The sequence below is a fragment of the Oryx dammah genome, unplaced genomic scaffold, assembly GCF_014754425.2.
Source record: "Oryx dammah isolate SB20612 unplaced genomic scaffold, SCBI_Odam_1.1 HiC_scaffold_27, whole genome shotgun sequence".
Lineage (NCBI taxonomy): Eukaryota > Metazoa > Chordata > Mammalia > Artiodactyla > Bovidae > Oryx > Oryx dammah.
The window spans coordinates 17612827-17628933 of record NW_024070211.1 but is presented as its reverse complement, the minus strand read 5'-3'; the positions used below and the strand labels follow the sequence as shown (position 1 = coordinate 17628933).

General features: G+C 46.1%; 1 protein-coding gene across 2 annotated transcripts in view; it reads right to left on the bottom strand.

Annotated features, from left to right (window-relative positions):
- SLC16A14 (solute carrier family 16 member 14) overlaps nt 1–15592 on the bottom strand; it is a 33469-nt gene extending 17877 nt beyond the window's left edge. For both annotated transcript variants that reach the window (XM_040228178.1, XM_040228177.1), the window contains exons 1-3: nt 15192–15592; nt 6452–6723; nt 526–669 (exon numbers count right to left, since the gene is read on the bottom strand). In XM_040228178.1, coding sequence (XP_040084112.1) covers nt 526–669; nt 6452–6710 — 403 coding nt within the window. In that variant the 5' untranslated portion in view covers nt 6711–6723; nt 15192–15592. The remainder of the gene's footprint in view (nt 1–525; nt 670–6451; nt 6724–15191) is intronic.
- Nucleotides 15593–16107: the final 515 nt, after the last annotated feature.

The window sequence follows — 16107 nt, the reverse complement described above, 5'->3', positions numbered from 1 at the left end:
TTGGCTGCTATTTCTTTATTTTGAACAGAGCCAAAGGAGGACATGATTTTTCTCTGATTCACACTGGATTCTGCAGTTCTTAAATGAGAGAATGTTGTTAGTACGTGGGATTTGTTACAAGAGAAGGACTAGCACTTAGAACCAGATATAGAAAATTTAATTAAATTCTATTAGGGAGGCCAAGTACAGCTGTTTGGTTGTTTCCTCAAGCTTCAGGCATATTTAATATCTTATATTAAAAGTATTACCTGGAGGATAGGATATGGGTAGGGTGGGATGGAGACAAAGGGACTAGATATTTAATAGGTCTCTTTTCTCCACGATGAAGTTCATTGCCCAAATGCTCAACAGAAACACAAAAAGTCAAGTTTAGGAAAACCACTTATGGGGACTTCCCTGGAGGCCCAGTGGTCAGGACTCTGTGCGTCCAAAACAAGGAGTCTGGGTTCCACCCCTGGTTGGGAACCTAAGATTCCACACGGTATGCGGAGTGGCCAAAAAAAAAAAGAAATCCACAATGCTTACCAGCTGCCAGTCCAAAGGTGATAAAGAGATAATACACGTTCACGGCGTAGGCACTCAATACCCAGCCCAGCGAGTTCAGGAGCCCTCCGATGATGGCCGTCCGGCGGCACCCACAGGTGTTAATGAACAAGCCGATGAAAGGTCCTGTCACAGAACATTAAGAAAGGAACTGACTAGTGGAAAGTTATGACCAACCTAGACAACATATTAAAAAGCAGAGACATTACTTTGCCAACAAAGGTCCCTCTAGTCAAGGCTATAGTTTTTAGTTTTTAGTTTATAGTTTTTATAGTCATGTATGGATGTGAGAGTTGGACCATAAATAAAGCCGAGCACCGAAGAATCAAATGTTCATTAGAAAGACTGATGCTGAAGCTGAAACTCCATTACTTTGGCCACCTGATGCGAAGAACTGACTCATTTGAAAAGACCCTGATGCTGGAAAAGATTGAAGGCAGGAGAAGGGGACAACAGAGGATGAGATGGTTGGATGGCATCACCGACTCAGTGGACATGAGTTTGAGTAAACTTCGGGAGTTGGTGATAGACAGGGAAGCCTGGTGTGCTGCAGTCCCTGGGGTTACAAAGAGTCAGACATGACTGAGCGACTGAACTGAACTGAACTGAGTGGCATTTTATTTTCATTTTCTTTTCTTAGGGAATCTTTATATGAAGACAAAACATTACTAAGGCTGTTAACTGAAACAAACCAAACCCCCCACCATGCCCTTATGTGCAGAGAGCTTTTGGCACGCAAAGACAGGTTTCAATAATATCCCCGAAGAACGCAAGGTTCTAGATTTTCAGGGAAGACAGACCTGAAATAAACAGACATGTTGATTCATTTTCTGATCTACAACAGATCCTCCACTAGAAGTCCAGGGGCTCCACCAAGCCTGTGTATACATTTTGTTTATTAAGAACAAAGTTTTAAATGTTTTGAGTCAGTTGCCAACATTTAAAAATTAGGATTATTCATAAAAAATGCAGGGGCAACAGATCTTCCCATATGGCCCAAAGCAGCTGGCTCTGTACGGTAGGTGATCCTGTTTGGCTGTGCCACACCCTCTCCAGTTTGCCGCAGTCCCCACCCAAATGTTAGTCTCTTATTTGGCCTCCTGGTCTCATGTACATTGCTTGTTTGGCTTCCGTACACATTTGAGTTTTTTCTTCAGACTTTAAGGGAGTATGGAAGGGGGCTCTCAGGACGTCCATGCTTCAGGCGAGGCACCTGTAGCTTGTTTTCATGTGGACATCTAGCTGCAAACCAAGCTGGAAAGAACTTCTCATGACTTCACACATACTTCAGGCTCTGCTGACTCTCAGTTCCAATGCGGCCTATCAGGCTATGCATTTATGACACTGTGTAGAGATTCAGGAATACACTTTGCTCTATTTTCTTTTTGTCAACGCTCTTTTCCTCCTGCCTTTCTGGTGACTTGTCTTGGGATAAGAGATTCCTTCTTCAAACAGCAATCTATATTTTAGTAATACCATTTGAGGCTATACTCAGCATTCAGTGTTGCTGTTGTTGTTCAGCCGCTAAGTCGGGTCTGACTTTGCGACCTCATGGACTGCAGCGCACCAGGCTCCTCTGTCCTTCACTATCTCCTGGAGTTTGCTCAAATTCGTATCTACTCAGTCAGTGAAGCTATTTAACCATCTCATCCTCTGCCTCCCTCTTCTCCTTTTGCCCTCAGTCTTTTCCAGCATCAGGGTCTTTTCCAATGAGTGGGCTCTTCACAACAGGTCGTCAAAGTATTGGAGCATTCAGTAAGATTATCCATTTTATTTATTTATTTTTGACTGTGCTGTGTGGAATGTGGGATCTTAATTCCCCAACCAGGGGTGGAACACAAGTCCCCTGCATTGGAAGGGTGTAGTTTTTACCACAGGACTACCAGGGATGTCCAAGATCATGCATTTTAAACATCATCTTAGGGAATTCCTTGGCAGTCAGTGGTTAGGACTCAGAACTCTCATTGCAGTAAGATCCCTCAAATTGTGCAGTGTCACCAAAAAAAATAAAAAAGATGTCACATTTTTTGATCATTATTACTTTATGTAGTTATGAAACCCTGTGTTCAGGTGGGACTATTTCAGGTTAAAAATTTACTAAGCTGGGACTTCCTGGTGATCCAGCAGTTAAAGAATCAGCCTTGCAATGCAGGGGACGTGGGTTCAGTCCCTGGTCAGGGAACTAAGATCTCACATGCTGTGGAGCAATGAAGCCCAGGCAACTACTGAGCTTGTGTGCTACAACAAGAGAGTCTGTGCACTGAGATGAAAGACCTCATATGACACAAGGAAGACCTCAAGTGCTGCAACTAATACTCGACGCAGCCAAATAAAAAAAAGAATGAATTTACTTAATTTCCTATGTGCGAGTCGCTGCCCAAGAGAGTGCTTTCAACTCTGTGACACGATTCGTGGAATTTTTAAATTTAAAAGCGGTAACTCAGTGTCCTTACAAGGATGAGAAAGAGAAAACAATTTATACTTATTCACTTCAAATATATTTTTGGTTCTCATTCAATGTCATGGCAGGCAGGATGGTAGAGTGGGCACCATTTTGGATTCCAATGGATCCCATTTGAAGCCTGTCCCTCACTTACTGGTTACAAGTTAACTTCAGTAATGTAATGTCTCTGAGTGTTGCCTGTTGAGATGAAGATGATGGTCTGGCCCCCAGGCTTGCCAGAGAATCAAGAGATCACGTATGTCATATACACTTGGCATGCGCATGAATTCATGCACGCTAAGTAGCTTCAGTCGTGTCCGACTCTTTACAGCACTATGGGCTGTAGCCCACCAGACTCCTCTGTCCGTGGAATTTTCCAGGCAAGTATACTGGAGTGGGTTGCCATACCCTTCTTGCCGACCCAGGGATTGAACCCACCTCTCTTACATCTCCTGCATTGACAGGCATGTTCTTTACCACTAGCACCACCTGGGAAGCCCACACTTGGTGTGTAATAAGTGCTAAATAAAGGAGAGCTGTTTTTGCTGGCTTCTGCCTTGGAAAAGCACTCAGCATATCTGCTGCCACCTGTATCAGGCACCTTAGATAATGAATAGCAATTTAGGGTCATGATAGACAGAATAAAAGACCTTTCATTTATATAACTATGAGCCTTGCTGTGCTATAATTTCTGAGCGCAAGATAAAAGATGTTTATCTGGCAGTTACCTTTCCTGAAGAAAGGTTATTCTACTGTCAGAAGCTCCACTGTCTGGAATTCAAGGACTCTCAGAATTCAGAATCCACGGTTACCTCCCAATTAAAGGTGACAATCACATTTCATCACCACTGTTGAGTTAGGTGTTGTGATTTGGGAATCATCTTCAGGAAAGTGAAAGTGAAAGTAGCTTAGTTGTGTCTGACTCTTTGTGACCCCCATGGGCTATACAGTCCATGGAACTCTCCAGGCCAGAATACTGGAGTGGGTAGCCTTTCCCTTCTCCAAGGGATCCTCCCAACCTAGGGATTGGACCTGGGTCTCCCGCATTGTGGACAGATTCTTTATGAGCTGAGCCACAGGGAAGCCCAAGAATACTGGAGTGGGTGGCCTATCCTTTCTCCAGGGGATCTTCCCGACCCAGGAATCGAACCAGAGTCTCATTGCAGGCAGATTCTTTACCAACTGAGCTATGAGGGAAGCCCAAGAACCACATCCAAACACTTGAGGAATGATTTCCATTGTTTATGCCTGTGGAACTTGTGAAACGTGAATTAATACCAAAGACAATCTTACTGGATGGCTTGGAAAATATTGGGACAAATATCCTGGCCTTTGGCTGAATTTTCTTTTTTGTTGTACACACACACTTCCTAGTTTGAATCTGAAAGTATTTTGTTCTACCCTCTAAATGTTCATTTTTAAAAAGGTAAGAAAATGGATTGAAGTATTTCAGAAGACTAGTTTTCCTTTACTTACTCATTGAAAAGGTAAAATTATATCCAACATGAAAGTGTTATTCACTCAGTCATGTCTGACTCTTTGCAACACCCTGGACTGTAGCCCACCAGGCTCCTCTGTCCATGGAATTCTCCAGGCAAGAATACTGGAGTGGGTTGCCATGCCCTCTTCCAGGGGATCTTCCCAACCCAGGGATCCAACCAGGGTCTCCTTCATTGCAGGCCGATTCTTTACCATCTGAGCCACTAGGGAAGCCCATACCCAACATAAAACTAGCAAACTCCCTGCTCTAAGATTAACCTACTTGCACTTCTCATATGATACAACAGTCCTGATTTGAACAAGGCCCCGGCAGGGTTGAAGGAGTCAGTTAATTACAGTTACAGGCAAAAATGATTTATCAACAATTCACTCACACACATAATGGTGCCCTTATTTAATTTTAAAACGATCAGTAACCACTCCCTGTGATAAACACATACCCCCTGCACACATCTTGAGAAATAACACTCTGTCCTTGTTTTCTGTCATTAGCACTGCCACTGTTACTAATGTTACTGGTATTATCCAAAAACAAACTGGCTGAATACCAGCCAAGATCAACAAACCTCTGAATTAAATTCAAGCAATTAATTACCAAGGTGGAAATCACTGACAAGGCACAGACTCTCGTCAAACACACATATGCCTGTCATACACATACTTTCACAAAACCAGGAAGATGTTTGAGGCCATTTATGTTTTCCCTGGAGAAGGGCAGGGCAGTATTCTCCAGTATTTTTGCCTGGAGAATCCCATGGACAGAGGAGCCTGACGGGCTACAATCCATGAGCTCACAAAAACTGAGTGACTAACCACTTTCACTTTTTTTCCGCTTTCTGGTTTACTATCTCCAGCTAGATAAGAATTGCTTTTATAGACTGCTGAGTGGTTAGCTTAAACTACAAAATACAAGAATATGTTATTATTCCTTCCTGTTAGCTGTATCTATAACCTTTCTAAAAACAGTTTAATAGATTTTTCAACCACGTGGGATCAATATTTCAAATTTAAAACACCAGGGCTCTGAAATAAGATGGCTACTTACTTTTACTGTGTTTTCTCTAAGTTTTTTATCTTTTAAAAATATTGATAAGTGTTTAAAAACAGATTTGTAATCGTAATGATTTATAATAGTTAAGAAAACAGGGGCAAACATTTTTAATGATCAATTTTTTAAATGCTCAAAATGTTTCAGTTCAGTTCAGTTCAGTTGCTCAGTCGTGTCTGACTCTTTGCGACCCCATGAATTGCAGCACACCAGGCCTCCCTGTCCATCACCAACTCCCGGAGTTCACTCAAACTCACATCCATTGAGTCGGTGATGCCATCCAGCCATCTCATCCTCTGTCATCCCCTTTTCCTCCTGCCCCCAATCCCTCCCAGCATCACAGTCTTTTCCAATGAGTCAACTCTTCTCATGAGGTGGCCAAAGTATTGGAGTTTCAGCTTTAGCATCATTCCTTCTAAAGAACACCCAGGGCTGATCTCCTTTGGACTGGCTGGATCTCCTTGCAGTCCAAGAGACTCTCAAGAGTCTTCTCCAACACCAATATTTACAGTACTCAAACAGGAGTATCACACAAAAGAACAAATATTGTCAGATTCTATTTATTCAAGGTACTTAGAGTAAACAAATTCATAGAGACATAAAACAGAATGACCAGAAACAGGGGGCTGAGAGGAGAGGTGGCAATGGGGAGTTATGGCTTAATTGGTAGGATTTCAGTTTAGGAAGATGAGAAAAGTTCTGGAGATGGATGGTGGTGATGAATGTACTCAATGGTATTGAACTGTATACCTAAAAATGGTTAAAAGGATAAATTTCATGTTACATATATATGACCACAATAAAAACAAGAGTAACATCCACTAACATCTAATCTCTGGTACTTCAACTAGAGAAAGCATGACTTGCAGTGAGGGACTGTCATACTATAACTGACAACAGGTCACGCGTGAACATACCCACAATCAAGGTGACGCCCATGCTGAGGGAGCTGACCCACGCCGTCAGGCCGCGGCTCTGATGGAATTCTTCAAGCCACTCCACGTTAAGGACGCCCAGGGCCATCTGGGAGCCCATGATGAGGATGTGCACAAAGAAAGAGGACAAGACCATCATCCAGGCCCAGCCGCCATCGATATCTGGGTGGGGTTTAAGTGTCTTCTTATCTTTGGGGTCATCTTCAAAATCATACCCAATGTCTTCATGACTTGTATACATTTTCCAAAATGTTCTGAAATACATAAGGACAAGTAATTTCATGGAACATCAGAACAAAAAATATCTCCTTCTTCTTTGTACAGCACTACCTCTCCATCAAAACCAAAGTCACCCCACCGTCACACTGGATCTTTAGTCTTCGTCATTATGTAGATTTGGGAACACACCTTGCTTTTTCACAAGACCAAGTGCTTTTATGAAACCTGTTTCATCTTTACAGTCATCCTGTATATAAGTACTATGATGGTTATTTCAAAGAAATGAAAATCGACTCAGAGACGTTAAGCACCTTTCCCAAGTTCTCAAGGCCAGTAGATAGTATGGCTAGACAGGAACGTGGGAATTGAACCCAGCTATTCCTGATTTCAAAGCCCAAGCCTTGTGTCCTTTATTGAGGTGGAAACTGACAGATAACACAGGTGTCAGAGAAGGAAGGCGCTTGGCCTTAGGCAGAGTAGCTAGGTCCTGTGCAGGCTCCTGGCAGAGGATATTGTTCTTAGTTTTGTGGGTCCAAGTGTTCGATTTGTTCAGTACAGTTACAGGGGGTTGGCCTCAGGAGGACTGACTCATACGAATCCGACTCAGGGGAGACTGGTAAAGAAGAAGCTAATTTGTTATCTGACAATGGGAGATAGAGTTTTCTAATAATGGTGATGCTATGTCTGACATACAAGACTTACTTTTATCCCCTCTGTCCACCCCATTCTGAGCATTTATCTGGGAAGCTAGAAAACTGATAAGACAATAGGAAATCAGACTAAAGAAATTTGGACACTACAGTGATGTTCAGGTTACCAGAAAGCCAGGGGCTATATGTTGAAGCGGAGAAGGCAATGGCACCCCACTCCAGTACTCTTGCCTGGAAAATCCCATGGACAAAGGAGCCTGGTGGGCTACAGTCCATGGGGTCGCAAAGCATTGGACACGACTTCACTTTCATGCACTGGAGAAGGAAATGGCAACCCACTCCAGTGTTCCTGCCTGGAGAATCCCAGGGACGGCGGAGCCTGGTGGGCTGCCTTCTATGGGATCGCACAGAGTTGGACACAACTTAGCAGCAGCAGCAGCAGCAGCAGCAGATCTTGAAGACCCTTATGTGTCAAAAAAGGATCTTGGAGTTTGTCTTTACAAAATGAACAGTTGGCAGCTGCATTTGCACAAGGAAGAGATAAGATGGGATATGTGCTTTGCATAGACCCATCTCTCAAGTTGTTCGATCAAGAGGATGGAGGTTGGATGGAGCTAGAGGGGAGATGATACCAGGTCAGGGAAGGTCTCTGGTTTTATCTTGTAGGATGAGATTGAAGTATGTGCATAGGAACTGAGAATAAAGAAAAAAATAGAGATAGAGATAAAGACAGAGACAGACATAGATGCATGCGTGCTAAGTCACTTCAGTCATGTCTGACTCTCTGTGACCCCATGGACCATAGTCTGCCAGGCTCCTCTGTCCATGGGATTCTCCAGGAAAGAATACTGGAGTGGACTGCCATGCCCTTCCCCGAGGGGATCTTCCCAACTCAAGGATCAAACCCAAGTATTTTGTGACTTCTACACTGCACGCAAATTCTTTACCCACTGAGCCACTTGGGAAGCCCAGAGAGACAGAGAATGACTAATCCCAGAGGTCATGGGACAGGGTTAGTCTTGATCAGGAAGGGTGACCAGTCCTCTAAGACTGGAGGAAGCAGCAGGTAGATAGAGATAAGATGGTAAGCATGGGATGGAAAGTTATGCTTATTAGTGTAATTTCTTTGGTGAAGTCCAGGGAAGCTAGCTCATTGGTTGAGAATGAGGAGGATGGTGGCTATGTTGGGGCCTCAGTGTTCAGGACAATGAAACAAACTACTGTCTACAACAAGTGGAAAGGATTGTTGGGCAGCTGAGCCCTGCCAGGCAGTGAAGCACCACGGACAGAGCAGAGGCCCCAGAAACCACCACCGAGGACAAAAAAGGCAAGAACACACGACTAAAAGTTGGTCTGCTTTTTTGTCATCACTGTTGTGCCAGTAATTCTAGATGTCACTGACAAAATACTCTTCCCTGAAAAAATCCTTTGTTGGTCAAAGTTTCAGACGATGTTTTCATATTACATCTGTAAGCATCGAATCAGCATCATTTTCTAAACACTGTGCTCTACATGGAAGTTATTTCAGACAACTAATGGTGATATTTTGGCTTCGGCCACCTGATGAGAAGAACTAGCTCACTGGAAAAGACCCAGATGCTGGGAAAGATTGAGGGCAGGAAGAGAAGGGGATGACAGAGGATGAGATGGCTGGATGGCATGACCGACTCAATGGTCATGAGTACAAGGAAGCTCCGGGAGTTGGTGATGGACAGGGAAGCCCGGCGTGCTGCAGTCCATGGGGTCACAAAGAGTCGGACACGACTGAGCGACTGAACTGAACTACACGTATAGGGCCCCAGCTGCACATATCTGGCTTTTTTTCTTTACTGTCTATTTCTTAAAAAAAAAATCTTTTTATTGAAGTATAGTTGATTTACAATAGCATGTCAGGAGTACAGCACAGCAATTCAGTTTCCTTCATAGGTTATTATATAATATTGAATGTAGTTTCCTGTGCTATACAGTAGGTCCTTATTGATTATCTATTTTATATACAGTAGTGTGTATATGTTAATCCCAAACTCCTAATTTATCCCTCCCTCTGACCTTTCCTCTTTGATAACCGTTAAGTTCGTTTTCTAAGTATGAATCTGTTTCTGTTTTGTGAATAAGTTCATTTGTTTCATTTTTTAGATTCCACATGAGTGATAGCATATGATATTTGTGTTTTCCTGTCTGACATAAGTCACTCAGTATGACAATCTCTAGATCCACCCATGTTACTGCAAATGGCATTATTTCGTATTTTTTAATGGCTGGATATTATTCTATTGTATATATGTACCACATCTTCTTTATCCATTCCTCTGTTGATGGACATTTTGGCTACTTCTACGTTTTGGCTATGATAAACAGTGCTGCAGTGAAAATTCGGGTGTATGTATCTTTTTGAATTATGGTTTTCTCCAGATACATGCCCATGAGTGGAACTGCTAGATCATATGGCAACTCTATTTTTAGTTTTTAAAGGAATCTCCACACTGTTTTCTATAGTGGCTACACAAATTTACATTTCTACCAGCAGTGTAGGAGGGTTCCCTTTTTCTCCACATCCTCTCCAGCATTTATTATTTGTAGACTTCTTGACGGTGGCTTCTGACCACTGAAATTTTAATTTGCATTGAACATCTTTTCCTGTGTCTTTTGACCATCTGTATGCACATATCTGTTTTGACAGTAAGAGCTTCTAAGAATTTAGAACTGCTGACACTCACCTCAGCTCAGCTGGGATCTGCAGTGCCTGCAATGTTACACATCACTGCCTTTAGCAGGACATTCGAGATGGACCCTGACATCACATGATGGCGGAGATGAAGAGCAGAATGCCAGCTACTTGGCTTTTGCCCTCCACATGCCCACCTGCAGTCTTTATTTTTGTTTAAAATTTAAAAGAGCGAAACAGGAAACAGAGTGCAAGACCGCAGGGTGAGAAACTTGGGTTTGGAAAGCAGTCAATGCAAGAAATGTTTTACTCAGTTTGAATAATGTCTTTAAAATGCAAATGCATTCTTTGTTTCAGGTCATTATTTTAAAACAGAAGAGCAAATCAGAAAACAATTATTACTGACCTTGCCATGTGATCATTATTGAAAATCCTGTAGTTGCAGTGGAGGAAGGTGATGCAAGAAACGGTCCCAAATACACTAGGAACACCTCCAACTGGGGGGCTTTTCTGTGCAGTACTGGCACATGGACGAGAGGACAGAGAAGCAGATGTGGCAAAGCACCCAGAGCCCATCCTCCTTTAGGGAAGCACCCTGTGCCGTTTGCACCGCCTCTCTCTGGACACTCCTGAGCGAAGAATTGTTTTTACCTTTTTGAAGGCTATGTGACCTGCAGAACTTAAAATGCTTACTCTCTGACCCTTTATAGGAAAAGTTCACTAATCCCAGACTAAGAGTTTGTTGGGAAGAAACAGGCACTAAAGGATAAAAGATGCTAGTGGAAGAGCAATTTAAAGGATCTATCCTGGGGCTCATCGTGACTCTTCTTTTCTCTCATACTCATTATTTTTATCTATTGGGCTTCCCTGGTGGCTCAGACAGTAAAGCGTCTACCTGCAATGCAGGAGACCCAGGTTCGATCCCCTGGAGAGGGAAATGGCAACCCACTCCAGTACTCTTGCCTGGGAAACTCTACAGAGAGCCTGGCAGGCTACAGCCCATGGTGTTGCAGAGTCGGACACCACTGAGCAATTAACACAGCTTGACTCTTCCTTTCGTATTCACTGTTTTTATCTTTCAGATGATTCTATCTCTTAAACAGCTGGGCAGTTCTCAGCCACTGCACTTCCTGCCCACGGTGCTGCTCTCTGCTGGGTTCTTCCCGTCATCTCTCATTTACCCAGGCTGCTGGGAGCGATAAAATGCTATCTTACTGTGTAACTTCCCCACCCTGTCAGGTTTTCTTGAGGATCAAGTTCAAACTGCCCTGTCTGCCCCCAGGTTCTCCTCTTGTGTTATCTGCCACTCTGCCAGCTCCCTCCTCCCATTCTTCACCTTTGCCCTCTACTTTCCAGACTGGTGGAAGCACCTGCAGCTCCCTGAACCTGGCACAGCCTTGCGAGGTTTCCTGCATGACGTTTTCTTCTTTCGGGAACTCTCTTCTCTCCTTCTAATCTCCTGCTCCTCTTCTGCTCATCCTTCAAGGTTTAACTGAATTCTAATAGTGAAATTTTGAAAGAATGAGGAAAAAAAAAACACCTTACAGATATCTCTAATATCCAACATTACAGTAAGTGTTAAATCAGTCACTCATGCCATAGCTATGCAATGCCAGTGCACCATCAAAAATAAAACCACACAGGCTCTTTGAAGACATATAAAGGTCACACTAAGGTGTGAATTATACTTGGGGGGGGTCACAAAACGGGGTGCATGAAATAACTCCTTTTTGGTTGTTTTTAAAAATATGTTATCCTTGGCGGAGGGGGGGAACAGACTGGAGTGAAACAAATCTGTTGATGGAGATTATTCTTTGAATGATGGTCTTTCAAGTAATTTCTCTTTAGTTAAATTTTTGGGGAAAGTTCTAAATAAATATATATCAAGGAGATCAAACCAGTCAATCCAAAAGGAAATCAACCTTGAATATTCATTGGAGGAACGCATGCTGAAGCTCCAATACTTTAGCCATCTGATGCAAAGACCCTGATGCTGGGAAGGATTGAGGGCAGGAGGAGAAGGGGGCGACAGAGGATGCGATGACTGGATGGCATCACCGACTCAATGGACATGCGTTTGAGCAAGCTCCGGGAGATGGGAAGGACAGAGAAGTCTGGTGTGCTGCAGTCCATGGGGTAGCAAAGAGTCGGGCACAACTTAGTGACTGAATAACAAACTTTATTATAAGAAAGTAAAGTTCCCTCTATCTTTTAAGCATCTGCTGGTTCAGCTTCTTGCCTCCAGTAGACTGGTGGCAATTCAGAGCCCTTTCGCTTGGGAAGACTAGTCTGCACTGGGCTGTAGACTGGTGTGTGTACTTCCCCAGCACCCTCGTCTCCCACCATGAGAGGACAGTCTGCCTAATGATAGAAAAGGAAGTATAAAATGTAACCCATTCTAGGCTCACCTACAATAGAAGCCCTGCCTGTCACATTAGGGCCTTGCACTGAAGAAGCTGAAGGAAGGAAATGGGAAGATTAGGGACCAATAGTCACCTTCCCACCTTCCCTAAAGTGAGTTCATTACCAGTGAAAGAGAAACTATTTATGGGGTAAATGAAGTAACACACGCAGGCTATGACATGGAAGTCAGCTACATATTTACCTGGTAACAGGCAGAAATGAAAATAATTCAGAGCCTGTGGGAGTGTTTCAGAGATGCAAAGGAAATTAAACTTTCCACACCACTGTTAGGGGAGTAAGTTTTATAAGCAAGTCATCGATTTTTAATTTGACTATTGTGATGTTGTTGTTTGGTCCAACTCTCTGTGATCCCATGGACTGCAGCATGCCAGGCTTCCCTGTCTTTCACTATCTCCCAGAGTTGGCTAAAACTCATGTCCCTTGAATCAGTGATGCCATCCAACCATCTCATCCTCTGTCGTCCCCTTCTCCTCCTGCCCTCAATCTTTCCCAGCATCAGGGTTGATTATGTTAGCATGTAAGGAGTTCACTATAAATGAGAAGTGACAGGGAAAGCTCCAAAATAAAATATAAAATACAGTCTTCCCCAGAGGTGGACAGTTATGCTGTAGCAGGTTCATCATTAGATGTAGGTGTGTAGTGGGCCCCTCTGTAATCTGGCTTTATCAATATTTGCACTCTAGACCTGGTATGCACTGGAAATATCCAGCCTTTGGAGGGTGCACTTGAGGTCAACAGGTTAAAGAGCCTGGAGCAGCTGAGCTAGTGTGGAGACCACAGCACACTAGAAACGACTGTCGGGTACATTACTTTGCCAACAAAGGTCCGTCTAGTCAAGGCTATGGTTTTCCCAGTGGTCATGTTTGGATGTGAAAGTTGGACTGTGAGGAAAGCTGAGCACCGAAGAATTGATGCTTTTGAACTGTGGTGTTGGAGAAGACTCTTGAGAGTCCCTTGGACTGCAAGGAGATCCAACCAGTCCATTCCAAAGGAGATCAGTCCTGGGTGTGCTTTGGAAGGACTGATGCTAAAGCTGAAACTCCAGCACTCTGGCCACTTCATGCAAAGAGTTGACTCATTGGAAAAGACTCTGATGCTGGGAGGGATTGGGGGCAAGAGGAGAAGGGGATGACAGAGGATGAGATGGCTGGATGGCATCACCGCCTCGATGGACAAGAGTTTGAGTGAACTCCGGGAGTTGGTGATGGACAGGGAGGCCTGGCGTGCTGCGATTTATGGGGCGGCAAACAGTCAGACACGACTGAGCGACTGAACTGAACTGAACACATAAATTAGAGGGAACTGAACACCTGAGTGCCTCCTATGGCCAGGGATTGTGCTTGGTGGCTTCTCCACCACGATTCTGTCCAGTTGATACTAATGTTCCATTTCACAGATAAGGAAATCAAGGCTACTTGTAGAACGGGGGCCATGCAGCTTAGAGAGGCCAAACTACCAGGTGCATGCATGCGCGCTAAGTTGCTTCAGTCATGGCCAACTCTGCGACCCTAGGGACGGTAGCCCACCAGGCTCCTCTGTCCATGGGATTCTCCAGGCAGGGAAACTGGAATGGGTTGCCATGCCCTCCTCCAGGGGATCTTCCCAACCCAGGGATCGAACCCACCTCTCTTAAGTCTACCTGCATTGGCAAGTGGGTTCTTTACTACTGGCGCCACCTGCGTGGTAAGCCAAATTTGGACCCGGGTCTGAGGGATTCCAAAGCCTATTTTATCCACCATCACTAGTGAATGGAGAATAACTAACTGACTAACTGACTGTCTCATACACATACACATCACAGGCAAAGCGAAAAGGAACCTTTCCAGTGTCCAATAATAACCCTCACTCATCCTTGCTAATGAGCCTAGATCAGCTTTTCCGTGGAAAGAAAACGGCTTAATTGTTAAGCAGAGTTGAGCTCCGAAAACGCCGGCCGAGGCCTCAGCGGCGTCCGGTCCCGACAAAGCTGCCCCCGGCCCCTCGCCTCATTTTTGTCTCCCCTTCCCTTCCTGAGGGGCCTCGATCAGAACCGCTCTGAGGGACCCGAATCTCACGCCAGGGGCTGGACCCCCGCGGTCCGGCCTCCCCGCCGCCTTCCTCCCCCGATCGCCGCCCTCTTCGGGAGGGACTCTCCGTGCTCCGCCTTTCCCAGCACCTCAAGACCCCCTCACCCCCGCTCCATCCCGTGTCTCCCCACACGCTGGGAGCCCGCCAGCTCTGCGGGGAAGCGGGGCCGATCGCAATCCCTGCAGCCTGCCCCAGTAGTCCTCCCGCAACCCTGAAAGTCCTCTGACCCGGGTTCCCCCGCCCCCTCCTCCCCGCACCCCATCACTTGTAGTTCGAATCCCTAACGGGGGTCGGGAGAGGATGCTGGGGTCGAGGCTGGGCGCGGGGCCGAGGGCGCCTCCGGGGCCGGGTGGGAGTGCGGAGGGGAGCCGTGCGCCCTGGACGACGGGCGCGGGGCCCTGGCCACGGTGGGAGCGACGCGCGTCCCCACGCTCCGCCCCGGCCCGGCGCTAGCCCGCCCGCCCCGAGGTGACCTCACCCGGGGCTCCCGAGCCCCCAAGCGGGCGGCCTGAGCTGGACTACCGCGCCTCTGCGCAGCCCTGTCCTCGATCGCCCGAAACCCCTTCCCCGATCCGGCCCGGGGACCCGCGCCGCCGCTTCCCGGGCGTCTCGGGGCGCAGCGGCCACCGCAGTCCAAGATGCCCCCGGCGCCTCTCCATCCCCGGGCCCGCGGCGCAGCGCGGCCCGGCATACTCACCGCCCACAGCCCCCCGGGCGGCGGCCTCACTCGGCTCCCGGCCCGGATCTCCGAACTCGCTGCCTTCCTCGGAGCCCCCGGAGCAGTTGGGCGGAGAGATTTGTGGCGATGTCGCGGATCATCCCGGAGCTGCCTGCGCCCGCGGCTCGGCGCTCCGCCTGGCTCGGCGCGCAGTGCGGGCTCCCGGCGCCTCTGCTTCTCGCTGCCCGGCCAGCTCCGTCTTGGGGAGCTTGGAGATCGAGACCTCAGTCCAAGCGGCTTTTAAAAAAAGAGGGTGGGGTGCGTTTGGAGGTGCCCGAACCTAACCTGAGTTTCCTTCCAATCCGTGCAATTTCAAATCTCCACGCTGTTCATTCCCATACCGGCTAATTCTGGTTTGGCAGGAAAAAAAAAAAAAAAAATGCAGTCACCTCACGTGCACACTCTTGTGGCGGGTTGTAGTTTCCAGCTTTGACTGAGGTTTTCAAATGCTCTCGGCACGTTTATAACTGGAGGAAAGTACCTGAAACCTAACATGCAGGTGGGAGTAGAAAGACCTTCTATTTCTCTGAGATAGGAGAGAAGTGATGGGGGAAGAAAAAAAAAATCCTCACTGAAGGCTGGGCCACATAATATAGCAGCTTGTAGGCAGGCCCTGCAGTGTTCACGACCCAAACCTGCGTGGTGGGTTCCCTTGTGGCTCAGCTGGTTAAGAATCCGCCTGCAATGTGGGAGACCTGGATTTGATCCCTGGGTTGGGAAGATCCCCTGAAGAAGGGAAAGGCAACCCATTCCAGTATTCTGGCTTGGAGAATTCCATGGACAGAGGAGCCTGGCGGGCTACATTCCATGGGATCACAAAGAGTCGGACGCGACTGCGTGACTTTCACTCACGTCGCTTCATCCTGCGTGGTACCTCCTCTCCTTGTTTTCTTCC